The sequence below is a fragment of the Podarcis melisellensis genome, assembly GCF_964234715.1.
Source record: "Podarcis melisellensis genome assembly, chromosome: W".
Classification (NCBI taxonomy): Eukaryota; Metazoa; Chordata; class Lepidosauria; order Squamata; family Lacertidae; genus Podarcis; species Podarcis melisellensis.
Window position 1 is genome coordinate 9040530 of NC_138535.1, and position 25709 is coordinate 9066238.

Below are 25709 nucleotides of genomic sequence, written 5' to 3' on the forward strand. Positions count from 1 at the left end.
GAGGTCTTGCTGAACATGATTAGAAGGGATCAGCTGGTTAAAGGGGTACAGGTCGGAGTTTAACAGTACAAACTGAGAGCATTTGCAGATGATTTGGTACTTACATTACAAGAGCCAGAATCTAGTACTAAAAGGGCTTTAGAATTAATTCAAGAGTTTGGTCAAGTAGCAGGATTTAAATTGAATAAGTCAAAAACTAAGGTTTTAGAGAAAAACTTAACAGCTATTGAAAAAGACAGGTTTCAGAATGAGACAGGTTTAACTGTGGTTAAGAAAGTGAAATATTTGGGTATTAACATGACAGCTAAAAATGTGAATTTATTTAAAGATAATTATGAGAAATGTTGGACAGAAGTGAAAAAAGATTTAGAAATCTGGTCAAATTTGAAGCTTTCCTTGTCTGGTCGAATTGCAGCTATAAAGATGAATGTATTGCCTAGAATGTTGTTTTTGTTTCAAACATTGCAAATTGTGGACAAGATGGACTGTTTCAAGAAGTGGCAGAAAGATATTTCTAAATTTGTCTGGCAGGGCAAGAAACCCAGAATAAAATTTAACATTTTAACTGATGCAAAGGAAAGGGGGGGGGGATTTGCCCTGCCAGACTTTAAACTTTACTATGAATCAGCAGCATTCTGCTGGTTGAAAGACTGGCTGCTTCTTGAGAACACAGACATTTTGGATTTAGAAGGTTTTAACAATATTTTTGGGTGGCATGCATATTTGTGGTATGACAAGGTTAAAGCTCATAAAGCTTTTAAAAATCATATTGTCAGTAAAGCATTGTATAATGTCTGGATTAAATATAAAGACTTGCTGGAAAATAAAACCCCAAGGTGGTTGTCGCCAATGGAGGCAAAGGCTGTGAAAAGACTCAATATGGAGTCCAAATGGCCGAAATATTGGGAAATTCTGGAACAAGAAGGGGACAAACTGAAATTGCAGAGTTTTGAGAAACTAAAAGATAAAGTGCGAGACTGGCTTCATTATTATCAAATAATGGAGGTTTACAAGTTGGACAGGAAAATTGGCTTCCAGGTGGAAAAATCAAAATTGGAAACAGAATTGTTAGAACCCAAAATTAAGAATTTGTCAAGAATGTATAACTTGCTGTTGAAATGGAATACGCAGGATGAAACGGTTAAATCAGCTATGATCAAGTGGGCACAAGATATTGGTCATAACATTATGTTTGCTGACTGGGAACAGTTGTGGACCACCAGTATGAAATTTACGGCATGTAATGCCTTAAAAGAAAATATTATGAAAATGATTTACAGGTGGTACATGACCCCAGTCAAGCTTGCAAAAATTTACCACTTGCCTGATAATAAATGCTGGAAATGTAAAGAGACTGCAGGTACATTCTTTCACCTTTGGTGGACATGCCCAAAGATTAAGGCTTTCTGGGAAATGATATATAATGAAATGAAAAAGGTATTTAAATATACCTTCCTGAAGAAACCAGAGGCCTTGCTCCTGGGTATGGTCGGCCAATTGGTGTCAAAGAAGGATAGAACATTCTTTATGTATGCTACAACAGCAGCAAGAATACTCATCGCAAAATATTGGAAGACACAAGATCTACCCACCTTGGAAGAATGGCAGATGAAGGTGATAGACTATATGGGACTGGCAGAAATGACTGGCAGAATCCGAGACCAGGGAAGAGAGACGGCGGAAGAAGATTGGAAGAAATTTAAGGACTATCTTAGGAAATATTGCAAAATTAATGAATGTTAGAACGATGTTGGTTTAGAAATTAAGTGGTTTTCAGCTGTAATGATTAAGTAAAAAGAAAAGAAAGGCTAAAAATTAAATGAAAATTAAGGGAGAGGATTTGCTGAACCAATAATTAGAAATTGGAATACAGAAAGGGGAGGTATGAGGAGGGCGGGGAAGTAAGTTATAAGAAAATAAGGGATTGAAATTATACTTGCTTTTGTTTGTGTTTTGTATGTATTATTGTTTTGTTTTTTATATAACTTTTGAAACTTCAATAAATATCTTTTTTTTTTTTAAAGAGACCTATGCAGTTTGGCAGGTCAAGATGAAAGCGCTTTTACAGAGGGAAAAGCTATTTCACATGATAGAAGATGACCCTCCCGAGAAAGATGATGATGATTGGGCTGAGTGGCATGCTGCAGATATGAAAGCCCGAGGGACAATTGTTTTGAGTGTTTCAGACCACTTGTTGGTGAATTTAGAGGGTCAAGAGACTGCACGAGCTGTTTGGCATAAGTTGAGAGATATGCATTTGAGGCAGAATGCTGGTTCCAGTGTGATTTTCTTCAAGAAGCTGTGCAGGCTGCAGTTGGAGAAAGGTGGTGATTTGCCTAGCCATCTATCTCAGTTAAAGCGTCTCAGACAGGACCTTGTTCAGCGAGACCTGGCTATTTCAGAGGCTGTGTTTGCAATGTTGATGATAAATAGCCTAAACAATTCTTACGATGGAGTAGCTGCCCAGATTTCTACAATGCCTTCTGACCGGCTAACAGAAGATTATGTGTCTAGCGTGCTCTTGAATGAGTGCGATCGCAGACAGGCTGTTAGAGAAAGCCGGGACAATGGTGCTGTTAAAAATGTGCTTGAAAGTGTGCCTGAGTCTTCAGCAGGGGGAAGTGAAAGTGAAACTGCTGCTGTTAAAGCACTAAAGTTGAGGCGGTGCTTTTCGTGTGGAGCAGAAGGCCATTTGAGTTTTCAGTGCTGCAAGAAATCTTCAAAGAAGAAGGGAAACTTCAGAGGCAGAGGGGGAGGAGGACGAAATCCCCAAGCACCTGCTACTTCAAAGGCTTTGATCTCTTGCTGCTCCAATCAACGTGGGCGGAGTTTCTTCATGGTCGACTCTGGCTGTACCAATCACATGACCAATGATAAGGATCTCTTTGTTCAGCTTGAGAAGCAAAAGAAAGCAATTAATCAAGCAGATGGGACTGTTCTCACTAGTTTGGCTAAGGGAACTGTGTTCTTAAAGAGCCTGAATGCAACAATTAAGAATGTCCTGTATGCACCTGATATTCAGGACAATTTGTTGAGTGTTTCCCAGCTTGATCATCAGGGGTTTAAGGTGGTGTTTGCTAAATCTCGCTGTGAAATTCGTCAAGATGGCAAGCTCATTCTATATGCAAAGTATGTTAATGGTTTGTACCAATTGCCTTTTGTTACAGGTACAACTGCAGAAGCAACTGAGAAAGAGTGTTGCAATTTGTCTGTTGATAAGAATGAGAAGTTACATGACCAATGTATCCATTATTACCACCGTGTTTATGGTCATTTGAATTTCCAGGCTGTGGCAAAGATGCCTGATATGGTTCAGGGTATGAAGTTGAAAGAATGTCCCTACCACATGAAATGTGTTTCTTGTGCTGAGAGTAAGGCAAGGCAAGCTCCCAAAGGTACAGAGTCTGGGAGAGAGGCCAAGAAACAATACGAAGTCATTCATGCAGACTTAGTGGGGCCTCTAGCACTCTCTAGAGGCAATTCAAGGTTTTTTATGGTTTTGATAGACTCCTATTCTAGATATGTATGGGTCTATATGCTGCAGAAAAAGTCTGAAGCCTTTACCAAGTTTCGCCAGTTTTGTAAATGGCTCAGAAATGTACATAATGAGAATGTATGTTGTATTTTCACAGACAGGGGTGGTGAGTTTTGTTCAGAGGACTTTGAGAGTTTTCTTTCTGAACAGGGCATTGAGCATAGGACGGCCACGCCCAGATCACCCTGGCAGAATGGTTTATGTGAGAGAATAAACCAGACCCTGCAGCAAGGAATCAGAACACTGTTACATGATTCGGGGCTGCCCAATCCCTATTGGGCTGAAGCTCTTTCGTTTTTCTGTCACGTGTATAACAGGAGGTACCAGTCTGCTGTAAATTGCACCCCATACAAGATGCTTCACAAAAGAAAGCCATGTGTGAAGCACTTTAAAATTTTTGGGTCAGAGGTTTGGGTGCACACCTCGCAGGGTGACAAACTGAGCAAGCGTGGAGAACATGGTGTTTTCCTAGGATATGAAAAAGGGTCTTATCGTGTTCTGATCACAGACACGAAAACCATAAGGCTGACCAGGAGTATTGAGGACAATCCACAATGGGACAGACTTGGCGTTTTTCAGTGCCATCCCATTGGTGATGATGGTGCAAAAGGGGCAAAGACAGTTAAGAGGGAGGCAAGTGTTGTTGTTGGTGATAATCCTGATGCCAATGTAGTTCCAGATGATGGCACAGATTATCAGAGCCCAAAAGCCTCAGGTGAGTCTGACGCAGACTCAGACTTAGCAGCTTCATATACTTTAGCTCTCCATTCTCCCAAAGAGGAGGAAGCACTAGAACAAGAGGATCAGAGAGTTTTGCGCAGATCCGAGAGAACAACCAAGGGTGTACCACCAAAAGGGTTTTCTGAAGAGTTTGCTAAGGCTGCGGTCACGAGCAACTCTGGTGGGGTTTTTAAACCAGGCATGAAGTGTGCTGAGAGTAGTAGCACAAAACACTTCATTTATTTCCTTACCTGACCTAGAGTGGCTCATGGATAATATGTTAAAAGGATCAGGATTGAAGGAACAAGCGTTTAAGTACAAAAAGTGTTTTGTTTGAATCTGCCCAATTAGTGATGTCATTTTGTATTTGAGAGGGGAAAAACGTGTATGAAGATTTTTCTAGAAGCTGCTTTTTCGTTTGTATATTCACAATGTGTATTTTGTGTAAACTGCAGATTGAGGTTTATGTTTTAACTCTTTCCTAATGGACACAGAGTGATTGTAATGAGTGTTTAATGGTATTGTTAAGGGGGAGAGAGATACTTGCAGATATCAAAACAAAAAAAATTCCTTCCAGTAGCACCTTAAAGACCAACTAAGTCAGTTCTTGGTATGAGCTTTCGTGTGCATGCACCTCTGAAGAAGTGTGCATGCACACGAAAGCTCATACCAAGAACTGACTTAGTTGGTCTTTAAGGTGCTACTGGAAGGAATTTTTTTTGTTTTGACTATGGCAGACCAACACGGCTACCTATCTGTAACTTGCAGATATGTTAACAAAGGTTGTAAGCAGAGAACAACTTTTTGAATGTGTGTGTAAATTACAGTTATGTTTAGATTCTTGAAATGGTCGAATGAAATGGGGGAGGATGAGGAGATTTCACCCCTCCCATATCCAAGAATCTCCTGATGATCTCTGCTGATTCTCCAGAGAGAAGGAGGCGTGTTCTGCTCTCTACTTATTCTACTCCAGCACCAAGTCAGTCAGTCAGTCAGTCAGTGTGTCGGAGAGAGAGAGAGACTGAGTGTTAGAGATTGTGTGTAGAGATGAGGTTGCTGCTAAGAGCAGCTGCAGACACTCAGTGCAGTTTAGCATTCATTTATGCTTAGAACCCATTTAGCTCTGTATATAGTCGTATAATAGTTGTAGATAGAATAAAAGAAGTTATTCTACAGAGCTGCTCTCCAAGTCGTTTATATACCCTGCTAGACTCTGCTATACTCTGCTGTGCGATGACTGTCTTCTTGTGGAAGTGAATCCGGTGCTCACAACTCTAAGCTGTGAGTCCACAGCACTTTGACCTGTTCCTGTCCAGAAGGTGGTCTCTGGAAGTGCTACCCAGCTCGTCTAGCCCAGTCGGGGCTGAAGTGCATGAGTCCAGTTGGTGGCACTGGCTCAAGGGCGATGCTGACAACACCAAGGTTTTGATTGACCATGTAAAAGGGGCAGAGGACTCCATCAGTTGACAACAGCAGCAGGACCGGTGCTGGGTCCGTGATTTTATCCTCACCTGCAAAAATGCCACAAACACACACCCACACACACCATGACCAGACATGTTCAGCAGTACCTCCACTTAGTAAGCAGCCCTCAGAACAAGTCCGGGAAGGGACCAGGAAGTTATGTTAGAATGGCAAGAGTTTAAAACTTTACAAATGGAACTAAGTGCCCAAGATGACTTCTCTTGAATAATGCAACATGTATTACAACTCTGTTCCATGCATTTCTAGTCTACCCTTTTTTTCCTTTTACTTATACAGGACACATTCCAGCCAGGCAAAAAACAGTGTCAGCTGGGGAGGGTCCCATGGGCCAGATGGAGGCCTGGAGGGTCACAATTGGCCCCGAGGTCGCAGGTCTGCCCACTCTGAATAGCCTCAAGAATCACAGATAGAAGGTGGGAAAATAGCACTTCCAAGTATATTCATAGCATCTTCTCAGGACTAATGACCAGCACTAAAGCTCCCTCTACAGCAGGCGTGAAGAAGCTTTAGCCCTCCAGATGTTGCTGAACTACAACTCTCAGCATCCCTGGCCATGCTTGCTAGGGCTGATGGGAGACATGGTTCAGCAACATCTGGAGGGCAAAAGGTTCCCCACACCTGCTATAGAGAGCACTGTTTGCTTTATGCTTAACCCAAGAGCAACATTCATATACTTACTAATGGTTATGGGCATGTTGCTGGTGTAATCAATGGCCACGCTTACGGGCAAAGTGTCATCGCTCTTATCTGTGACCGGAAGTTCTGCTCGGCTGGAGTCTTCCAGAACCCACAGCTCCCAGTTGTTCTGTAAGAAGGGTTAGTTTAATTAGTACTAGGAATCAGAATCTTGGTCTATCTAGCACAGTATTGTCTACACTGACTAACAGCAACTCCCAACGCTACCTGGAAATGCTGGGAACTGAACCTGGGGCCTTATGCTTGCTAAAGAGATGCTCTGCTACTGAGCTATGGCCGCTCCCAAATGGCTCTGTGCTTTGGCAACCTCTGGAATCGTTCCAGCCAGGGAGGTCAACTTGTAGTGATAAGGGCTTTTTTTCACTTTAAAAAATCACTGTGGCACATGCAGTGGAGAGGAAAATTACTATTATTCCTTGGTTCATTTATAAAGATTTTTGTGTACAACCAACTCATATAAAGTATTGAGGCAGCACAGTGGTACCTCAGGTTACATACGCTTCAGGTTACAGACTCCGCTAACCCAGAGATAGTGCTTCAGGTTAAGAACTTTGCTTCAGGATAAGAACAGAAATCGTGCTCCGGCGGCATGGCGGCAGCAGGAGGCCCCATTAGCTAAAGTGGTGCTTCAGGTTAAGAACAGTTTCAGGTTAAGAACGGACCTCCGGAACGAATTAAGTACTTAACCCGAGGTACCACTGTATACAACAATATGTACAAGTACAAGTGAAACATTATGAAATAAACATTTAAACGACGGGATAATAAAAAATGTTTAGGCAGTTGCATGGGCTTGTTGGCATAAAAAGGTCTTCAAGAGATGCCTTAAAGCCAAAAGGGTATATCTGCTCCACCATCATTGGCAGGGGTGAGTCCACGGTCCACAAAAGCAAGAGCCTGAATAATGTAACTGTTAGCAGGTCGGGCTTGGAGCTGGGAGCCGAGGGTTCAAATTGATCAAGTTCACTGGGCCAGTCTGTGCCTCTCAGCCTAAACTACCTCACAGGGTTGTTGTGGGGATTAAATGAGGGTGAGAACCATGTAGACCACCTTGAGCTCCTTGGAGGAAAAAAGGTAGGGTATAAGTGCAATAAATAAATATTAATAATAAACGATAATAAATAAAATATTCTGTCGCAGTAAGTGCATGGGGGGGGGGTTCAAGGTGACATGAGACTTTGCTATTTCTTGCTGCAGCTGACTAATAATAACTACCCCTCTGGAACTCTCACTGGGACCTCTGATCTTCTTATAAGAGGCACTTGCTGGGGAAATAGGAAATGGGATTACCTTGTCTCCTTGCCTTGCGAGGATGCTGACCTCTGTGGAAGCAGCAGATACTGCAAGGACCACATCCCTTGAGGAAGGAAACAACAACCACAAATCCATAACCCACTTCAAGCAGCATAAACACATTGCCCTGTTAGTTTCAAATAACAATCTTTAAATACACCCAGCCCTTTGCTCACCTAATTAATGTTAAAAGGGAACTATTCAGTGTTGTATGATCGCCATTACTCACCATTCTTCAACGTAGTTAAGGAAGTAGTGATGTAGCCTCTCAGAACAGCTGCCATAACAGGGCTCCATAAAATTCACAAACAGCTCAGGCCACTTGTCTTCCTTTTTCTGAATGGGGAGACAGAATGGGAAATAGTGTGTAAAATGGGAGATGCAACATATGAGAAAAAGCGCCTTAGGGGAGGGGCAGCTAACAAATGACCCTGCAGACGCTGGACTGTTTTAAAATGTTTGCATCGTTTATAACATACATAACTGTTTTATGGTTGCAACTGTTTCATAATTACAAGGAGGGGGCCTTCATGATAGGGGCCTTCATGATAGCCTGCTCCCAGATTTTCTGGCTTCCTTCCTAGAGAAGCTAGACTGGCTCCTTCCTTGCTGTTCTCCCCTGGCACGTGAAGGCTGCCTTGTTCCCATGCACTTTGGGGAACTGACTGCTTTTAAGGAAAGTGATTTGAATAGTGCTTTGCTATTTTTTGCTATCAATATTTTCATAATTTGTGTTTATATAGTTTTAATTCTATTAAAGTTTAATTCTTTTTAAACTATTATCTTCTGTATATTTTAGCTTTCTGTATTTTATCTGTTTCGCTTTAATTTCTGAAATCCGCCTTGAGCTACAGTGTAGAGAAAAAGCAGGATATAAAAAATGCATTATTATATAAAACAAACTGCCATCATTCCTGAACACAGGCCATGCTGGCTGGGGCTGATGGAAGTTGGAGTCCCTACAGTGTGTGGAAGGTCAAGGGTCCCACACCTCTGGCCAAAAGTATGATGAAATGTTTCAATAACCACAAAATGATATGCATTCCTAAACCGTTTTGCCTGGCTGGTGAGACATCTGATCAAAGCCTGTATTCTTGATCAAGGCTTATATTTTTGATCAAGGTTGTATCTTTAAAATTAGCTTCAATTCACAAATGTTTCTCCTGACATATGGTTGTCAGTCCTTTGTTTAAAGACCTCCAAAGAAGGAGATCTTTCATTGATGATGCGTGAGAATGTGAACCCAAGATCTCTGACATCTGTTTAAAATAAAATTAGCCACCATCTGTTTTAGCCATCTGCTCTATTTTAGAATTAAGGGGGCAAAGGTGATCTGGTAATTAAGGTGCCTTGTCGAGGTTAATGGCTACTTGTTTGCCAATTATAAATAGAAGGAAATATAGCTCTTTGTCTCCCATAAAAGGTAATAGGAAATGGGTGTATCTTTTATGATTGGTTCTAGCAAACAGCCAATAGGAATTTCAACCAGGCTGATTGGACAGAGGCAGCCAAAGGAGGAGCAAGCAGGCTGGGTTAAGGAAATATAAGTGCTGGCCATAATGGCAGGAGGGCAGGCCAGAGCTTGGTAACCATATACCACTGTGCCTCTCATTTATTTGTCCGACAAATAAATTATTATTTTAATTTCTCTATTGCTGCGTTGAATATTTCATTCCAGCTAAGTGTTGACCACAAGCAGGGTGCTACATTTTATGGTGCCTCTGTGACTCGGATAAGTGGTCTGCTGGAACGCAGCCCCTTCGCCCTAGCGGGCAGGGTACAAGAGGGAGGACCACTAACTGCTTACCCAGCGCGCACTGGAACATTTTTCCAGGGGAACGCAGAAGTCTCGTCTGTCTGATACCCTGCTCACTGGCGGCGACGGACCGGGGGTAACGAGAGAAATAAACAGGCAACCAGCTAAGGGTAAGTGCACTAAGGGATTTTGGCCCTCCAATTAATTGGGAGGAAGAGAAGTGTGCTGGTCCCGGGGGGAAGGTACTGTTACCGTAGTCAGAGTTCACAAGATATGAGGCGAGGTCCGAAACAGGGAGCCGGGCGGGGACAGGAACTCACGAAGATCAGAAGCAGGAAGCCGGGCAGGGAACAGGAACACTGGAAGGTCCAAAGCTGGGAGCCGGGCGGGAACAGGAACGCTGGAAGGTCGGAAGCAGGAAGCCGGGCGAGGAACAGGAACACTGGAGGTTCAGGTTCGGGTAAGAGCAGGTACTCAACAACGACGTTGCTCCCGCAACCTGGGACCGGGCTGAATGACCTTTATCTTCTCTAAGGCCAGGGGCGGTCCCGGCCCCCAGGAGCCCCTCCTCTCCTGGCCTTAAGGCGAGCACTCCTCCTGGGAGAAACCAGTTCCCTTCGCCTCTCTGCCCTGAGCCTCTGCAGTTCAGGAGAGGCCGAAGGGTTACTGGGCCCCGGGGGAGGCTCACCTGTAGACACTGAGTCCTCAAGCACCTCTGGGGCCAGAATGGTTTCACCTGGTACCTGCTCCTGAGGATCTGACACAGGTGCAGGCTCCTCAGAATCTAGGCCTTGCCCCAGTTCAGCCGGCCCTGGAGGCGGGGACTCCTGTGCAGGCTGGGATTCCTCTGGTTCAGCCTCTGAATTGGAATCCCAGGCCATCACAAGAAGTCTTGATCAAACTTCTGCGTCTCAGTAAGGGGGAACTGAGTACGCTAGGTGGTTGGGTACATCAGATGTTGGTCTGGTGGAGGAAAAGGGAAAGGTTGGGAGGTAGAGTGTGGTGAAGTATCCAGCGCATTGTATGTGTGAGAAAGTACAATCTGTAGCTGACCTGAGTGTGGAGTGGGTAGTACTTCGGTTCCCAGTAAGGCGACTTCACCTGGGCAAGGAACCCCACGAAGCGAGTGTGTGAGTGACTGAGTGGATACTTCACAGGGCCATACAATGGGAGCTGGGGGTTCAAAGGGGGAAAATACACCTCTTGAATGTATGTTAAATAATTTTAAGAAAGCCTTCTCAGGGGCATATGGAGTCAAAATGACGCCAGAGCGCTTGAGAACGTTATGTGAATTAGAGTGGCCGAAACAAAATACTGGATGGCCATCTCAGGGAACTTTTTATATAAATTTAGCAAGCAAACTTTGGTCTAATATCACCAAAGAAACGGGAGGGTGCCCAGAACAATTTTCATATATAGATTCTTGGCTGAGCACATTAAATAATAATCCTCCATGGATAAGGGAATGCAAAGTCAAATGATGCAAACTATTGGCTGTAAAAGCCGAAGCTAGGAAAGGAATCTTGCCAAATAAACTCAAACCCATTTTTGAGGGGCCAGAGGAAGAGGTGCTTCCACCTCCACCCTATGCGCCACGTCGAGGGGAGCCTAATCCAAACACTTCACCAGTTGTAACCCCAAGGCAAGAAAGTGGAATGAATAATGGGGGTGGAGTCACAGAGCTTGATTCCTTGATTATGATAAATATCTTCAGGAGGCATTGGAATCTTATAATAAAGCCCAAGCAGAAGTGGTTATTCCACCTGTGAGTCCCAGTAGACCTCCATCTACAGTCTCCGTTAGTGGAACAACTGATTGCCCACCCCAAACCCCTGTACATCCAAGTCCTAGAGAACTATTACAAAAGTTACAGGGAGACCTTGATCGGTCAGCAAGCAATACAGCCAGGCGTATAAAGCTGCTAAAAGAACGCCTTGGGACAGATACCATCCCCTATGATTTGAGGCCCCTAGAGCAAAGCGAAGAGAAAGGTCACGTAGTAGCCCTTCTTAGAAGAGTATTTGATGCACTTGAGGAGCCTGTGCTGGTTAACGGGCAACCCGGACCAAGGCCACCTCGAACTTCGACCCTCCAGTACATTCCATTCACAACTACGGATCTGATGAATTGGAAAACACACACCCGATCTTTTGCAGAAAAACCTCAGGCTATGATGGACTTGGTGACTTCAATAGTAAATACTCATAGTCCTACTTGGACAGATTGTCGCCAGCTCCTGAATACTCTGTTCACCACTGAGGAAAGAAGAGACATAATTGAAAAGGCACAGATATATTTGCGTGAGCAGGCCAGAGTGGGAAATATTTTTAATATTGACCATCATCTCCAGGACAACTTTCCCTTGGAAGATCCTAATTGGGATCCAAACAATGCAATTCACCTGGCCAGGCTTACCACCTACCGCCAGACGCTTGTGCAAGGTATCCGAAAGGCATGCCAGAAGCCCACTAATATGTCTAAAGTCTCAGAAGTAGAACAGAAACCCAATGAGAGTCCGGGAGACTTTTTAGAGAGGCTGCAGGAAGCCTATCGTATATGGACTCCTTTTGACCCTGAAGCCCCTGAAAACAGCAGAATGATTACTGCTACATTTGTGGCCCAGTGCGCTTCTGACATTCGTAAGAAAATTCAGAAATCAGAAGGATGGGAAGGGATGCTGATGAGCCAAATTATGGCCATTGCACGCCGAGTTTATCGGAATAGGGATGAGGCTGAGAAACAAGAGAAGTGGCAGAAGGAAAAGATGGTGATGCTAGCCACAGCAGTAAAGCAAGACTACCGCCCCTTAAATGGAGGGAGAGGGCGGGGAAGGAATCCACCACTGGGAAGGAATCAATGTGCAAATTGCAAGAAGGAGGGTCATTGGAAGCGGGAGTGTCCTGAACCCCTGAGGTTGGAAGAAGTAGGCCCAGGCCCAGGCTCCGGCCCAAGAAACCAGGGACTGGGACGGGGAATGATCCGAGATGGAAGATATCAGAGACCTGGACAAGGACAGAGTAGAGACAATTTCATTGGACTGGCAGAGGAGGATTTTACCCAAGACTAGGAATGACCGGACTCCATAAAGTTAGGCTTCCAGGAGCCCACGGTCACGATTCAATTAGGGAGCCATTTAATAGACTATATGATTGATACTGGGGCTGAATACTCAGTACTCCCAGAACTATTGCAGAAAAAGGCATCCAAAAGTGTAGTCATTAAAAGTGCCACTGGTCAGTCAGCTAAGAGGTCTTTCCTCCAACCTTTGGAATGCCAGATTGGGGGACATCGTTTAACCCATCAGTTTTTGTATATACCTGAGTGTCCAATACCTCTCTTAGGTAGAGATATGCTGTCCAAATTGCAGGCCCAAATCACCTTCACTCCTCAAGGTCCAGAAATGAAACTGCCATCAAAGGCAGCAGGAATAATTACCCTCTCAGTACCTAAGGAACAATCATGGCGCCTAATGTCAGCCCTGCAAGTCCAACCCACATTGGATACAGAGTTAAACAAGCTCCTCCGAACCCTACAGGTGCCACCAGGAGTATGGGCCGAAAATAGCCCACCAGGAATGGCTAAGAATATAGCTCCAATTGTAGTAACCCTAAAACCTATGGCTACCCCTGTATCTGTAAAGCAATATCCTTTACCCCGGCGAGCAGCAGAGGGCATCCAGAAACATTTGGACCACCTATTAAAATATGGTCTGCTTAAGCCCTGCCAATCAGAATGGAACACACCTGTCAGGGGCTCAGGAGCAGAGGCACAGGAGAGGGAGGAAATGGAGAGCGAGGGGGAGGAATCCAAGGGGAGCGTAGGCGATGACAGTGGTCCGAGGGATTCCCTGAGTCTCTCCAGCGAATTGGAAGATTCACAGAAGGGGGCGCCCATGGCCAGGGCAAGGGGGTGCCAAGGGGGACACCCCAGAAGGAAGGGGCCAGAGGGGACTCAGAGAGCAGCAGTTGGAAATCAGGACCAGCTTCCCCACCAGAGCGCAGTGGGGGGGAGGAGTCCCAGGTATCGGGATCAGGCTGCTCACCACCAGCGAGAGGAGATGAGTCAGGATTGACCACACCTCCATCGGAGAGCGCGGAAACGGTCGAGAGGAAGGTTGGAGGCTGGGCGCGCGCGCCAAGTTCAAATGTACAGGCGAGCGGCACAGCAGGTAGCCCGGATAGGGAACCAGGTCCTAAAGCCCGCCGGAAGGAGGGACAAGAGTCAGGGGGGTCAGCGTCAGAAGAGTCCAGAAAGGAGGAGACCCTGGGGGGCAGAAGGACCCAGAGGAGGAAAGAACAACGGAAGAGGTGGAGTAAGGCTAGATTCTTAAACTGGTGTACAGGGGGTGGAGACTCAGACGGAGCTTCGCCGGTCTAGGTTCTAGACGTAGAGCTGCACACTGCGGCTTGTAAATGGAAACTGAACTTCAATAAAGACTTTTGTACATTACCACCGGCTGGCGTTGGTCCTCTGTGAGCTGGGACCTAGAGGCAGCTCTGACAACACCCCTTTTGCCTGTTCGGAAACCTGGGACAGATGAATGCAGGTCAGTACAGGACTTGAGGCTCGTAAACCAGGCTATCGAGACCTTGCACCCAAATGTACCAAACCCATATACCTTGCTGAGTTTGATCCCACCAGAAGCAACATTTTTTACTGTATTGGACTTGAAAGATGCATTCTTCTAGTGCCGGCTGGCACCACAGAGCCAACCTTTATTTGCCTTCCAGTGGGAAGACCCTTTGACAGGAACAAAAGGCCAGCTAACCTGGACAAGATTGCCCCAGGGATTCAAAAATTCCCCAACTTTATTTGGCACTGCCTTGGCGAAGGATCTAACAAGTTACCCCTCAATACCTGGAGAAAAGGTGGTTCTGCAATATGTAGATGACCTTATACTAGCGGCAAAGGATTTTGATACCTGCAAAGAAGGGACAGAGGAACTGCTCCACTTGCTCTGGGAAGCTGGCTACCGAGTTTCCCAGAAAAAGGCATAGTTATGTTTAGAAAAGGTCAAATATTTGGGCTTTGACATCTCACACCAACAACGAGCATTGAGACCAGAGAGGAAAGAAGCTATTTGCCTTATCAAGGAACCTACCACAAGGAAACAACTCAAAGGATTCCTGGGAACAGCAGGGTTTTGTAGACTATGGATACCTGATTTCAGCAGTCTGGCCAAGCCCTTACATGAAAGCACTCGAGGTGCAGAAAAGGACCCATTTGTATGGGGACCTGAGCAGCAACAAGCCTTTTTAGTTATCAAACAACGACTTATGGAGGCCCCTGCCCTTGGGCTGCCTAATTCGGAAAAACCCTTTCAGCTGTATGTACATGAACAGAATGGGATTGCAGCAGCAGTCCTGACCCAGAGATTAGGAAGTTGGAACCGTCCAGTAGCCTATTTGTCTAAACAATTGGACTCAGTAGCAAAAGGATGGCCTCCATGTCTAAGGGCAGTAGCAGCCACTGCAAGCCTTGTCAAAGAAGCTGATAAATTTACCTTCGGCCAAACGATGTATGTGAATGTACCTCATGCTGTTCTGACACTCATGGAATATAAGGGTAGTTATTGGCTAACGAACCCAAGGATGGCTAGATACCAAGGCCTATTGTGTGAAAACCCCAGGATTCATCTACGAGTAGTGAATATGCTCAATCCAGCAACTTTGCTGCCCCTACCAGAGGTAGATGATGAAGAATCACATGATTGTCTCCAAATAATGGATGAAGTTTATTCCAGTAGACCCAATCTGAAAGATGAACCATTGAAAAATCCAGATGTTGTATATTATACTGATGGTAGCAGTTACCTGCATGAAGGTGCCAGACGAGCAGGATATGCTGTGGTCACCAATGAGGAAGTTGTGGAAGCTGAAGCTTTGCCTGCTGGCACCTCAGCACAAAAAGCTGAACTTACAGGTTTAACTAGAGCTCTGCAATTGGCAGCCGGATGTAAGGCAAACATCTATACTGATTCTAAATATGCCTTCTTAACCCTGCATGCACATGGTGCTCTATGGAAAGAAAGAGGTCTAATCGGAGCCCACGGGAAGGCCTTGAAATATGGACCTGAAGTAGAAATCCTGTTGGAGGCAGTATGGGCTCCAGAACAGATTGCTGTAATGCACTGCTAAGGTCATGGACGAGGAAGGGATCCAATAACCAGAGGAAATCATGCTGCTGACAAAGCAGCCCGAGAAGCAGCCCAAAAGCCTGTGAGAGGATTTATAGCAGCCCTCATACCAGAGGTAGTTCCAGAAGAAGTTAAACCTCACTATACCCCAGAAGAGAGGAAGTGGGCTGAACAGGAAGGAGCGGTTGTGAAGGACGGTTGGATGTTCCTGCCGGACAATAGGATTTATGTACCTCATCACCTAGCAGGCACAATTGTAAGAAATTATCATGAATCTACTCACCTTGGCGGTACTGCAACCAGAGAGAGTCTCAGTCGGAAGTTGTATATTATTAATCTATCACAATTAGCAACTTGCATTTCACAGAAATGTGTTCTTTGTGCTAAAAACAATCCCAGGCAGGGACCGGTACAACCTCCTGGAATCCAACATGTGGGATACGTCCCCATGGAAAGCCTAATTGTGGACTTCACAGAGCTGGTCCCTTCTAAGGGATTCAAGTATCTCCTTGTGTTTGTAGATACTCTTACCGGATGGGTTGAAGCTTTTCCCACCCGAACTGAAAAGGCACGAGAGGTAACTAAGACTCCTCACTGAATTGATCGCGAGGTTTGGATTACCTAGATGCATTGGAAGTGATAATGGGCCAGCATTCATTGATCAAGTAGTACAAGAAGTATGTCGAGTCCTACAAGTGAAATGGAGACTGCATGCAGCATATAGGCCTCAGAGTTCGGGGAAAACTGAAAGAATGAATCGGACTCTGAAAACCCAATTGGCAAAATTAACCCAGGAAACGGGATTGGGATGGGTAGATGTGTTACCCATAACACTGTTTCGTGTTCGGTGTGCACCCACAAAAAGACTTAAGTTGTCACCTTTTGAGCTCCTGTATGGGAGGCCGCCCTCCTTTGTTCAGGATATTCCAGCTGACCTTAAACAAATAGGAGACCATGTGACACAGGGACAAGTGCAATCTCTCTCCCGTGTTTTTGTTTCTCTTAACAGGTGGGCCCTCGAGCGCACGCCGTGCAGCATTGCCGAGCCGATTCATCAGTTCCAGGCTGGCGATAGCGTATGGGTGAAAGAGTGGAAACGCAATCCACTTGCACCTAAGTGGCGTGGACCTTACACCGTCTTGCTCTCTACTCCAACAGCGGTGAAGGTAGCTGAGGTGACCCCCTGGATTCATCACTCCCGTTTGAAGAAGTCCGAAGGCAGTTGGACGTGCAAAGGTGACCCCTCTAATCCTTTAAAACTGACTCTCTCCAAAAACCCCTGTATCTAGCCCTACCGGGAACGGGCTAGGTCATGGGCAACATTAGATGACCGGCCTGCTGCAGCCACAACCTGGAAGCTGGCTGACCTGCGCACGCCTGAAGCTTGAGGAGCATCTGAACCAGCGATTGTGAACGGGAAGATTCTCTTATACAATTGATTGACTGCCCCCCCCCCTGTGGAACAATTATCAGGAATATTATTCATTGGGGATCCTCGGGATATATGTTTTGGTCTTGGTGGTTCCCCATTTCTGTCACTGGGGGAATTATATTGGGGCTAATATTTTTTTGCTATCACAATAAGGTAATCTTTTGTGGAAGGAATGCATATACTAGACATCAACATGATTTTATTATTAATCCTGATCCCTTGGGAAGGGGAAGGGTCCTTGAATCTGACCAAATTTGCTAAATATGGATTCCGCCATGACCACAATATGTGGGTAGGCTTAGCTGAGATGGTAGCCAATGTTGCAAATAGGACTAATTGCCTTGTTTGCTCTCTTGGGCCAGATGATTCAGAGGGAGGTATGCCCTTATTACCAATACCATTAAATGCCATTGGTATGTGTCAGGGGCTCAGGAGCAGAGGCACAGGGGAGAGAGGGAATAGAGAGCGAAGGGGAAGAATCTGAGGGAAGCGTAGGGGAGTATGACAGTGACCCGAGAGATTCCATGAGCTTCTCCAGCGAATCAGAAGATTCCCAGAGGGGGGCGCCGATGGCCAGGGCAAGGGGAGTGCCAGGGGGGACGCACCAGAAACAAGAGGCCAGCGGAGACTCCCAAAGCAGCAGCTGGAGATCAGGACCAGCTTCCCCACCAGAGCGTAGTGGGGGGGGGGGAGAGTCCCATGGATCAGGGCCAGCGTCTCCCCCAGCAGGGAGAGAAGATGAGTCAGAGCTGGTCACGCCTCCATCGCAGAGTGAGGGAACAGAGGGGAAGTCAGTTTCAGCTAGCCTCCCCGAAGGGGAAAGCAGTGATAGGAGCAGTGTAACGGTTAGGAGGAAGGTTGCCGGCTGAGCGCGCGCGCCAAGTTCAAATGTGCAGGCGCGCGGCACAGCAGGAAACACAGATTGGGAACCAGGTCCTAAAGCCCGCCGGAGGCAGGGGGAAGACTCAGGGGAATCAGCGTCAGAAGAGTCTAGAAGGAGCAAAACCCCAGCGGACAGGCGGACCCAGAGGAGGAAAGAGCAAAGGAAGAGGTGGAGCAAGGCTAGAGTCTTAAACTGGTGTCTGGGGGGAGGAGATTCAGACGGAGCTTCAGCGGTATAGAGTTTGAGACGTAGAGCTGCGCGCCGCGGCTTTGAAATCGAAACTGAACTTCAATAAAGACTTTTGTAAATAGTAACGCACTGGCATTGGTCCTTTGTGAGCTGGGACCTCGGGCAGCTCTGACAGTATGGTAAGCGAAATGCCACACCAAACAGAAGTACAGAATTTCCCCGGATGGAACTCAACTAAACCAATACGAGTTATACCTGTGCAAGGGGAATTCTGTGTACATAAATCATCAGATGCAGCTGATTCTACCATGGTAGGCTCTTCCCATTGCCACTATACTTGGGATTATATTAAGAATAGTCAAACCTGGGCAAACGGTACTACCTATCGAACTCGGAATACCTTGCCCTGTGCACCTCCTTTTATTCATGCATGGAAAATGGTGTGGAACATAACTGTGACAGCAACCTAACATACTGCACTGTGAACTCTATACCCCTTTTGATATTTCGCCTTATGCACTCCACGTACCAAAAACCTCAGACCCGATGGTTGTGGTGGATATGTGGAGAATGGGCATACAAGCAACTCCCTTCCAAATGGAGTGGGACTTGTTTCCTGGGATGGGTATTACCACCAATATGGATTATGCCCACTAGTTCGGCCAAGCGTACACGAAGAAACGCTGATATTTCTCATATAGCAGGAGGAAGTGCCCAAAGTTGGAGCGATACCGATGATTGGCCACCAGAGCGCATTATAGCCTATTATGAACCTGCCTCCTGGAATCCTGATGAGCTCATACAAGGGGCATGGGATCCTCTTTATAATCTAAAAAGAATAATTCGATTGCAAGCAGTAGTGGAACTTGTAACCAATGCAACGGCCCAGAGTTTGAGACTTATTGCACAACAGTTGGATGAAAGTAGAGCCGCCATTTTGCAGCTGAAAATGGGAATGGATTATGTACTTGCCAGGCAGGGAGGCCTATGTGGAGTCTTGAACTTGACAGGGAATGCGTGTTGCTTTAACATTTCTGATAATGGTGAGGCAATCAGTGTGTTGGCTACAAAGATGGAGAGTATAGCACATGTCCCAGTACAAACATGGGAAGGATGGGATATGGGATGGCTCACCAATTGGTTACCTAATGTTGCGGGACTCAAAGGGATACTATTGTCTTGCTTGTTTTTCTTGACAGTAGTAGTAATGGTTTTATGTATGGTGCCATGTATCATTTCATGTTTTAGAAGTACAATTAGCAAGATGATTTCAAATGAAACTCTACCTCATATCATGGCCCTATACAGAGCTTTACCTCAGGAATATGATGAAGGTCAAGCTATCAAGGACACTTGGGATGAAGGTCCTTGAGCTTGAAAGGGGGGAATGAGGCATCTGATCAAAGCCTGTATTCTTGATCAAGGCTTATATTTTTGATCAAGGTTGTATCTTAAAAATTAGCTTAAATTCACAAATGTTTCTTTCGAGGCAGGAAACCAGCAGGCAGCTGGCAAGCTCTTGGGCAGAGGGCCCCTCTGGTTTATTGCGGTCATAAAAAGGCTGGGAACAAAAGGTCACACTGACCATACAAATTACAGAATGCTGCAAAAGCACTCAAGTCTCTAATGGAAACAGCAACTGGCTGGCAAGAGGGGGAGTAAAGAGCCGTTTTTTAAGCTGTTCCTTGTTTCTTTTAAACTTGAGACTTTTTACTCTGCAAAGGTCTTTTCGTTTTAAAAAGTTATTTATCTTATGTTAATGTATGAAATATATTGGCTTAAATGTAATTATGCAAAGGATTTAGAAATTAAGAAATGTTAGATTCTTATTTCATAGAATCATATATTTGTAAGAGACCACAGGGGCCATCGAGCCCAGCCCCCTGCCAGGCAGGAAACACCATCAGAGCACTCCTGACATATGGTTGTCAGGCCTTTGTTTAAAGATCTCCAAAGAAGGAGATCTTTCATTGATGATGCGTGACAATATGAACCCAAGATCTCTGACATCTGTTTAAAATAAAATTAGCCACCATCTGTTTTAGCCATCTGCTCTATTTTAGAATTAAGGGGGCAAAGGTGATCTGGTAATTAAGGTGCCTTGTCGAGGTTAATGGCTACTTGTTTGCCAATTATAAATAGAAGGAAATATAGCTCTTTGTCTCCCATAAAAGGTAATAGGAAATGGGTGTATCTTTTATGATTGGTTCTAGCAAACAGCCAATAGGAATTTCAACCAGGCTGATTGGACAGAGGCAGCCAAAGGAGGAGCAAGGGGGCTGGGTTAAGGAAATATAAGTGCTGGCCATAATGGCAGGAGGGCAGGCCAGAGCTTGGTAACCATATACCACTGTGCCTCTCATTTATTTGTCCGACAAATAAATTATTATTTTAATTTCTCTATTGCTGCGTTGAATATTTCATTCCAGCTAAGCGTTAACCACAAGCAGGGTGCTGCACTGGGATGCATCCTGGAATTCTGATAATGCCTCTTGATTGTCTGACTGGAGGACAGCAAGGACTATTATGAGTGTCCATAGAAACTAGCCTACTATCTGGAGGTAAAATGTACATCCATTGCTCTGCTCGCTTTTGCCTGCAACCCTGCTGCTCACCACTGGCATGTGGTCCCTGGAAAGCTGCTCAGGACAGAACATGGCTCTCAGGCAGAAAGAAAGTTCCAAACACACAAGTTAAACCTGTGCATCTAAGAGGTAGGCATCTAACACATGTTTGTATGGGGACTTGGCAAGCAAAACTGACACTCACAGCAGAAGTGTGGAGGCTGCTGTGGTTGGTGAATGCTTCAATTTCCATGCAAGGTTTGACTAAATGGTTTCTATGAAGTGGGATTCTACATCTACTTTTTCATCATTCCGAAGCCAGAGCCTAAAATGCAGGAAGACACAGCAGCACAAACCAGGGGCAAAGACCTAGCAAAATTGTGAGAATGCCACTTCCGACATCAGGAGGAGGGGGTTTTGCGGTCTCACGACCCATTCACACTCTCGCGGGGCTGACTACAGCCCCGCGAGAACAGGGGAATCCCGGGTTCATTAGTATGCATTATTCATCGTGCCAGCCAATCGGCTGGCGGCGGAGGCGGGGTGAGTAAGGGGTATTTAAGGTCGGGATAGCCCATACTCGCCCCTTTCTTTCCTTCCAGCAGCTGCGGTCGTCCAGAAAGTCTCCCCTGATCGTCCTGTGGCTGGCTAAGTACTTGGGTGTGGGGGTGGTCTTTTGTAATTTAATCAGCCAATCACCCCTCTCTTCGCAGACGGGTATCTGCGGGGCTGTGGATCTTCCTAGACTAATTTTCCAGGCAGTGAGGTTTAAAATCCGTCCCTGCTTTAAGCCGTGCACGCAGCTTCCCTGCTCACTACGCATCTGCTAGGACCTTGTCCGGGTGTGGGGAAGGTCCTCGAGAAGGGTGAGTTCGTCAGTGGGGAGGCTGCCTTTGTGATCAAGTAGCTCGGAGTATTCCCCCCCCCCCCAGCCCCTTTATTTCTCCAGCCTCTTTATTTCTCCTCTTTCGTGGTGGGGAGGCTGCATTCGTTGTTGCATAGCTTTTAACATTCCTCCCCCTCTTGCCTCTTTATTTTCACCTCGTTTGTGGCGTCGCTGCAGCTAGGCAACTAGCAGCATTTACAGGCGCACGTGGTGAAGCTTGGGCACCCATCTTTTGTAAGGGCAAGGTACTGGCAAACGGCCGTCGCCATTTTGGAGAGCTCACGTGGCGAAGCGCAGGCGGCCATTTTAAGTAAGGGAAGGATACTGGCAAGCATATTCTTTATGGTTCAGGCTTGGCTGTGATACAGGGCTGCTCCGATCTTCGGGGGAGGAATTAATAAGCGATATTAACCTCATTCCTGAGGACTTTGGCAACCCCTGCTGCCAGGTGTTTTGAATAATCGCCCCCTTACACACTAGGGAGACTTGTATTTACAGCTTTGTTTTACCCTTCTCTCTCAGCAGCAGCTCTGACGCTTATTATAAATTGCCAGCATAGGCTAAGCTGCTCTGTGCAGGAGGCAGCTACATTGTTGCGATCCCTCCCGCTGCGGGCTCCCAGGTCTGCAGCATTACAGGGGAGAATCTATTGCTGTAGCAGGTTTCTGAATGACAGGCTTTTAAGTGTGGTTATTGGGGAAAATACTTTAAAAAATAATAATATAATAAAGGAGTCTTTGGAAATGCTGAGTACTGGTTTCAAAGTCCTGACTGCTGACTGCCTTGGAAGTTAATTGGTGCAATTAGCAAACACTGTGGCTTATATTGTTATTTCAGCTTTCCATTTAAAAGCCTCAACCCATAGAGGCAATTAAAGGTCTTTGGAGGGCTGAGGGCTGGTTGTAAAGTGCTGTCTGTGAGCTGCTTGTAGGATTGATTGGTGCAATTGATTGATTGGTGCAATTGATTGATTGGTGCAATTGATTGGTGCAATTGGCAAGCACTGTGGCTTATATCCTATTTCAGCTCTGCTTTTAAAAGCCTTAACTCATAAAGGCAGCAGAAGGACAAAAGAGTGCAAGGGGCTTCTGGCAGCATCATTTACTTGGCCCCTCATTGGCGATAGCAATTCATTTGCTTTACTTCTTTAGACACCATCTGCCTGATTAATCCATCGGTTGCTTTTAATCAGGGCAGTTTAATAAAATAATAATAATAATATATTTAAATTTTTTTATAATAATAATAATAATAAAATTAAATAGACAAATAAATTTAATAAATAAATAAATAAATAAATTAAATAAGGAATAGTCAATAATAGCTTCCTTCTTGACTGGCAATCTGGGCTCTACCCAATAGGCTAAATAATCGCTTTATTAGTAGTCACTGTATAGGCAGTTATATATACATATAGACATACGTAAGTGCATAGTGAGGGGTTGCCCAACAAACGCCGACTCAATGGCAAACGGGCAATCCTCAGCCATCCCAGTCGGGGGGTGCGCTAATACCGGTTGCGCACGGTAACCCTCAAGCCTTAGCTCAATTGTTTTCGGCGATTCAAGCATTCTACGCACAATGCGGGCCTCCGGCGGCCCTGGCCCCGGCCATAGTTGAGATCTCACAAGATTGCATCCCGGACACCCCCCCCCAGCCTACAAGGCCAGGCTGGTCCCTCTGCAGCAGTGGCTAGTACGTCACAGCAGGACTTGGGGATTCCCAGTCGCCCCCAAACACGCCTACAAACGGCACGGGTGCAGAAGGCCAGGTCTAGTGCGCAGAGGGCCAAGGCCAACGCGCCTAAATCCAAGGCCTCCTCAAGGAAATCCAAACAACCTAACGCCGCCCCTTCGGGCGCAGCCCATGGGGCAATTGGTATCCCTAGTGTTTTCCAGGATCCTCCAGCTCTCCACAGCCCATCGGAGGGGTCATCTTCAGATGAAGAGTTACCCCCACAGCAGGCGGAGCCAACTCCCTGTGAACCAGCCCCGCAAGGCAGCACCACCCGTGGCGGGAAGCGAAAAGCCAAGAAGAAGCACGTCTCGAAGAAGAGCAGGAGGGACAACTCCGATTCAGAGGATGACACAGGTACCTCTTCTTCTGAGGGTGACAGTGATGCCCCCATGGAATCATACTGGGGGGAGGGTGAAGAAACTGGTGTCCCCTTATGGATTCACGAGAGGAGGGCCAATTCTCACCGGAAAACTTTCAATGGTACTCTCGAATGGATAGACGGGGCATTAGTGGAAGATGTTAAAGTCTCAACGCACTCATCTACCGATTTCATTTTGGGTAATCACCTTTCTAAGAGAAAGAGGGATAAGATACTGAACGGGGACTTCATAGATATGTTCACATTGCTACCGCCGCTGCAAGTAAAGGGTAAAGGGGAGAAAAAGCGGCATTACAGTAAGAAAAGATATAGATCCCCTAGGGCCGAGCGCACATTCAAGAACTGGCTCAATGGCTACCAGGTGTTCATGGGTATAGTGGTGGGGGCCTATCCAAAACGTGGGTTCCACCTCGCATCCTATCTGGCGCACGTGAGAAGAGCTCGGGAACTAGCGGGAGATGAGGCGGCCATTTTGTACGATGAGGATTTTCGTAGGAATGCTTCGCTTTTGTCCTCCACGCGATGGGATCAGAGGGACAATAACTACTGGATGGATCACGTAGGATCTTACATTGAAAAGAAACCACACAACCAAGCAAAAGCGGGTAAGGTGGACACAAAGAGGCGCAAGCACTGCTGGGATTTCAACAAAGGGGCCTGCCAGCGCACCTCTTGTAAGTACTTGCACGAATGTGACAAGTGTTGGGGTAGCCACCCAGCTGTCAACTGCTATAAGGACAAGCAGCAGCCCTTTCGGGGCGGCAGGGGTCACCTCCACCAAGGTAACCGGGGTGCCCCCTCAGGTGCACCAGGACCTGCCCACGGGGCAGCAGGAAATCGCTACTAATTTATCTTTAGACCTAGCCCACTCCCCGATTAAGCTCCAACCCCTAAGAACGCTGTTAAACCTATACCCTAATAGACAAGCTGCCCATCTACTATGGGACGGGTTTTCCCAAGGGTTCAGAATTCCTGTGGCTTTCACCCCCAATTCCAGTTGCCCCCCTAACCAGAAGTCAGTTTTGGAGAGATCAGACATAGTGACAAAAAAGATTCAGAAGGAAATTTCGGCGGGTAGGGTTGCTGGTCCATTTGCACAACCTCCGATTGATCAGCTGCATATTTCACCGCTGGGCATTGTTCCCAAAAAGGCCCCGGGGGAATTCAGGATGATTCACAACCTTTCCTTCCCAAAGGGGGGGTCAGTCAATGATGCCATTCCCCAGGAGCTGTGCACGGTGAAATATACATCTTTTGATCAGACAGTAAAATTGGTGCGGGGTTTCGGAAGAGGTGTTTTTTTGGCAAAATGCGACATTGAATCTGCATTTCGCCTCCTCCCAGTCCACCCCGATGACTTTCGTTGGCTAGGCTTTAAATACCAGGGAGCTTATTTTATCGATAAAGCAATGCCAATGGGGTGTTCAATAGCTTGTGCAGCTTTTGAAAGCTTCAGCACCTTCCTCGAGTGGGCGCTAAAATTCAAAACTGGTTCTGCAGGGGTGGGGCATTACCTGGATGATTTTATTTTGGTAGCAAGCAGCGCTAATGACTGTGCGGCCTTACTTCAGGCCTTCACGTCCATGGCGGAAGAGCTGGGGGTCTCTCTAGCGAATGAAAAGACAGAGGGTCTGGTCACTATAATGACGTACCTGGGCATCAAGCTCGATACTATTGCCCAAACATTGCGCCTTCCTGCCGAAAAATTGATGGCCCTTAGGGAGCTCATTTCACAGCTTTTGCCCATGAAAAAGGTTACCCTCAGGCAAATTCAATCTCTCTTGGGTCACCTTAACTTCGCTTGCCAAGTGGTTTCGCCCAGTCGGCCCTTCTGTGGTCAGCTGGCAAAGTTGTCAGCAGGTTTGCGGTCACCACATCATCGGGTGCGCCTCTCGAAGGCGGTAAAATCAGACCTCCAGGTCTGGTTGCAATTTCTAGAGGGCTATAATGGAATTTCTCTCTGGCAAGACAGCTTGGCCCTTCATTCCGACTTCCAGGTCCATTCAGATGCGGCGGGT

At 46.1% G+C, this 25709-nt stretch overlaps 1 protein-coding gene and 1 long non-coding RNA gene across 2 annotated transcripts in view; one reads left to right on the forward strand and one right to left on the reverse strand.

The window, feature by feature from the left end:
- The window catches only part of LOC309361168, a 510060-nt gene that overhangs the window by 29692 nt on the left and 454659 nt on the right, over positions 1-25709 (forward strand). The window lies entirely within an intron of this gene.
- LOC309361212 (nuclear pore complex protein Nup214-like) overlaps positions 1-25709 on the reverse strand; it is a gene marked incomplete at its 3' end in the record, with an annotated part of 50473 nt that overhangs the window by 18217 nt on the left and 6547 nt on the right. The window contains exons 5-8 of the mRNA XM_081896144.1: positions 7959-8065; positions 7727-7793; positions 6419-6545; positions 5674-5766 (exon numbers count right to left, since the gene is read on the reverse strand). Of these exons, the coding sequence (XP_081752270.1) occupies positions 5674-5766; positions 6419-6545; positions 7727-7793; positions 7959-8065 (394 nt within the window). The remainder of the gene's footprint in view (positions 1-5673; positions 5767-6418; positions 6546-7726; positions 7794-7958; positions 8066-25709) is intronic.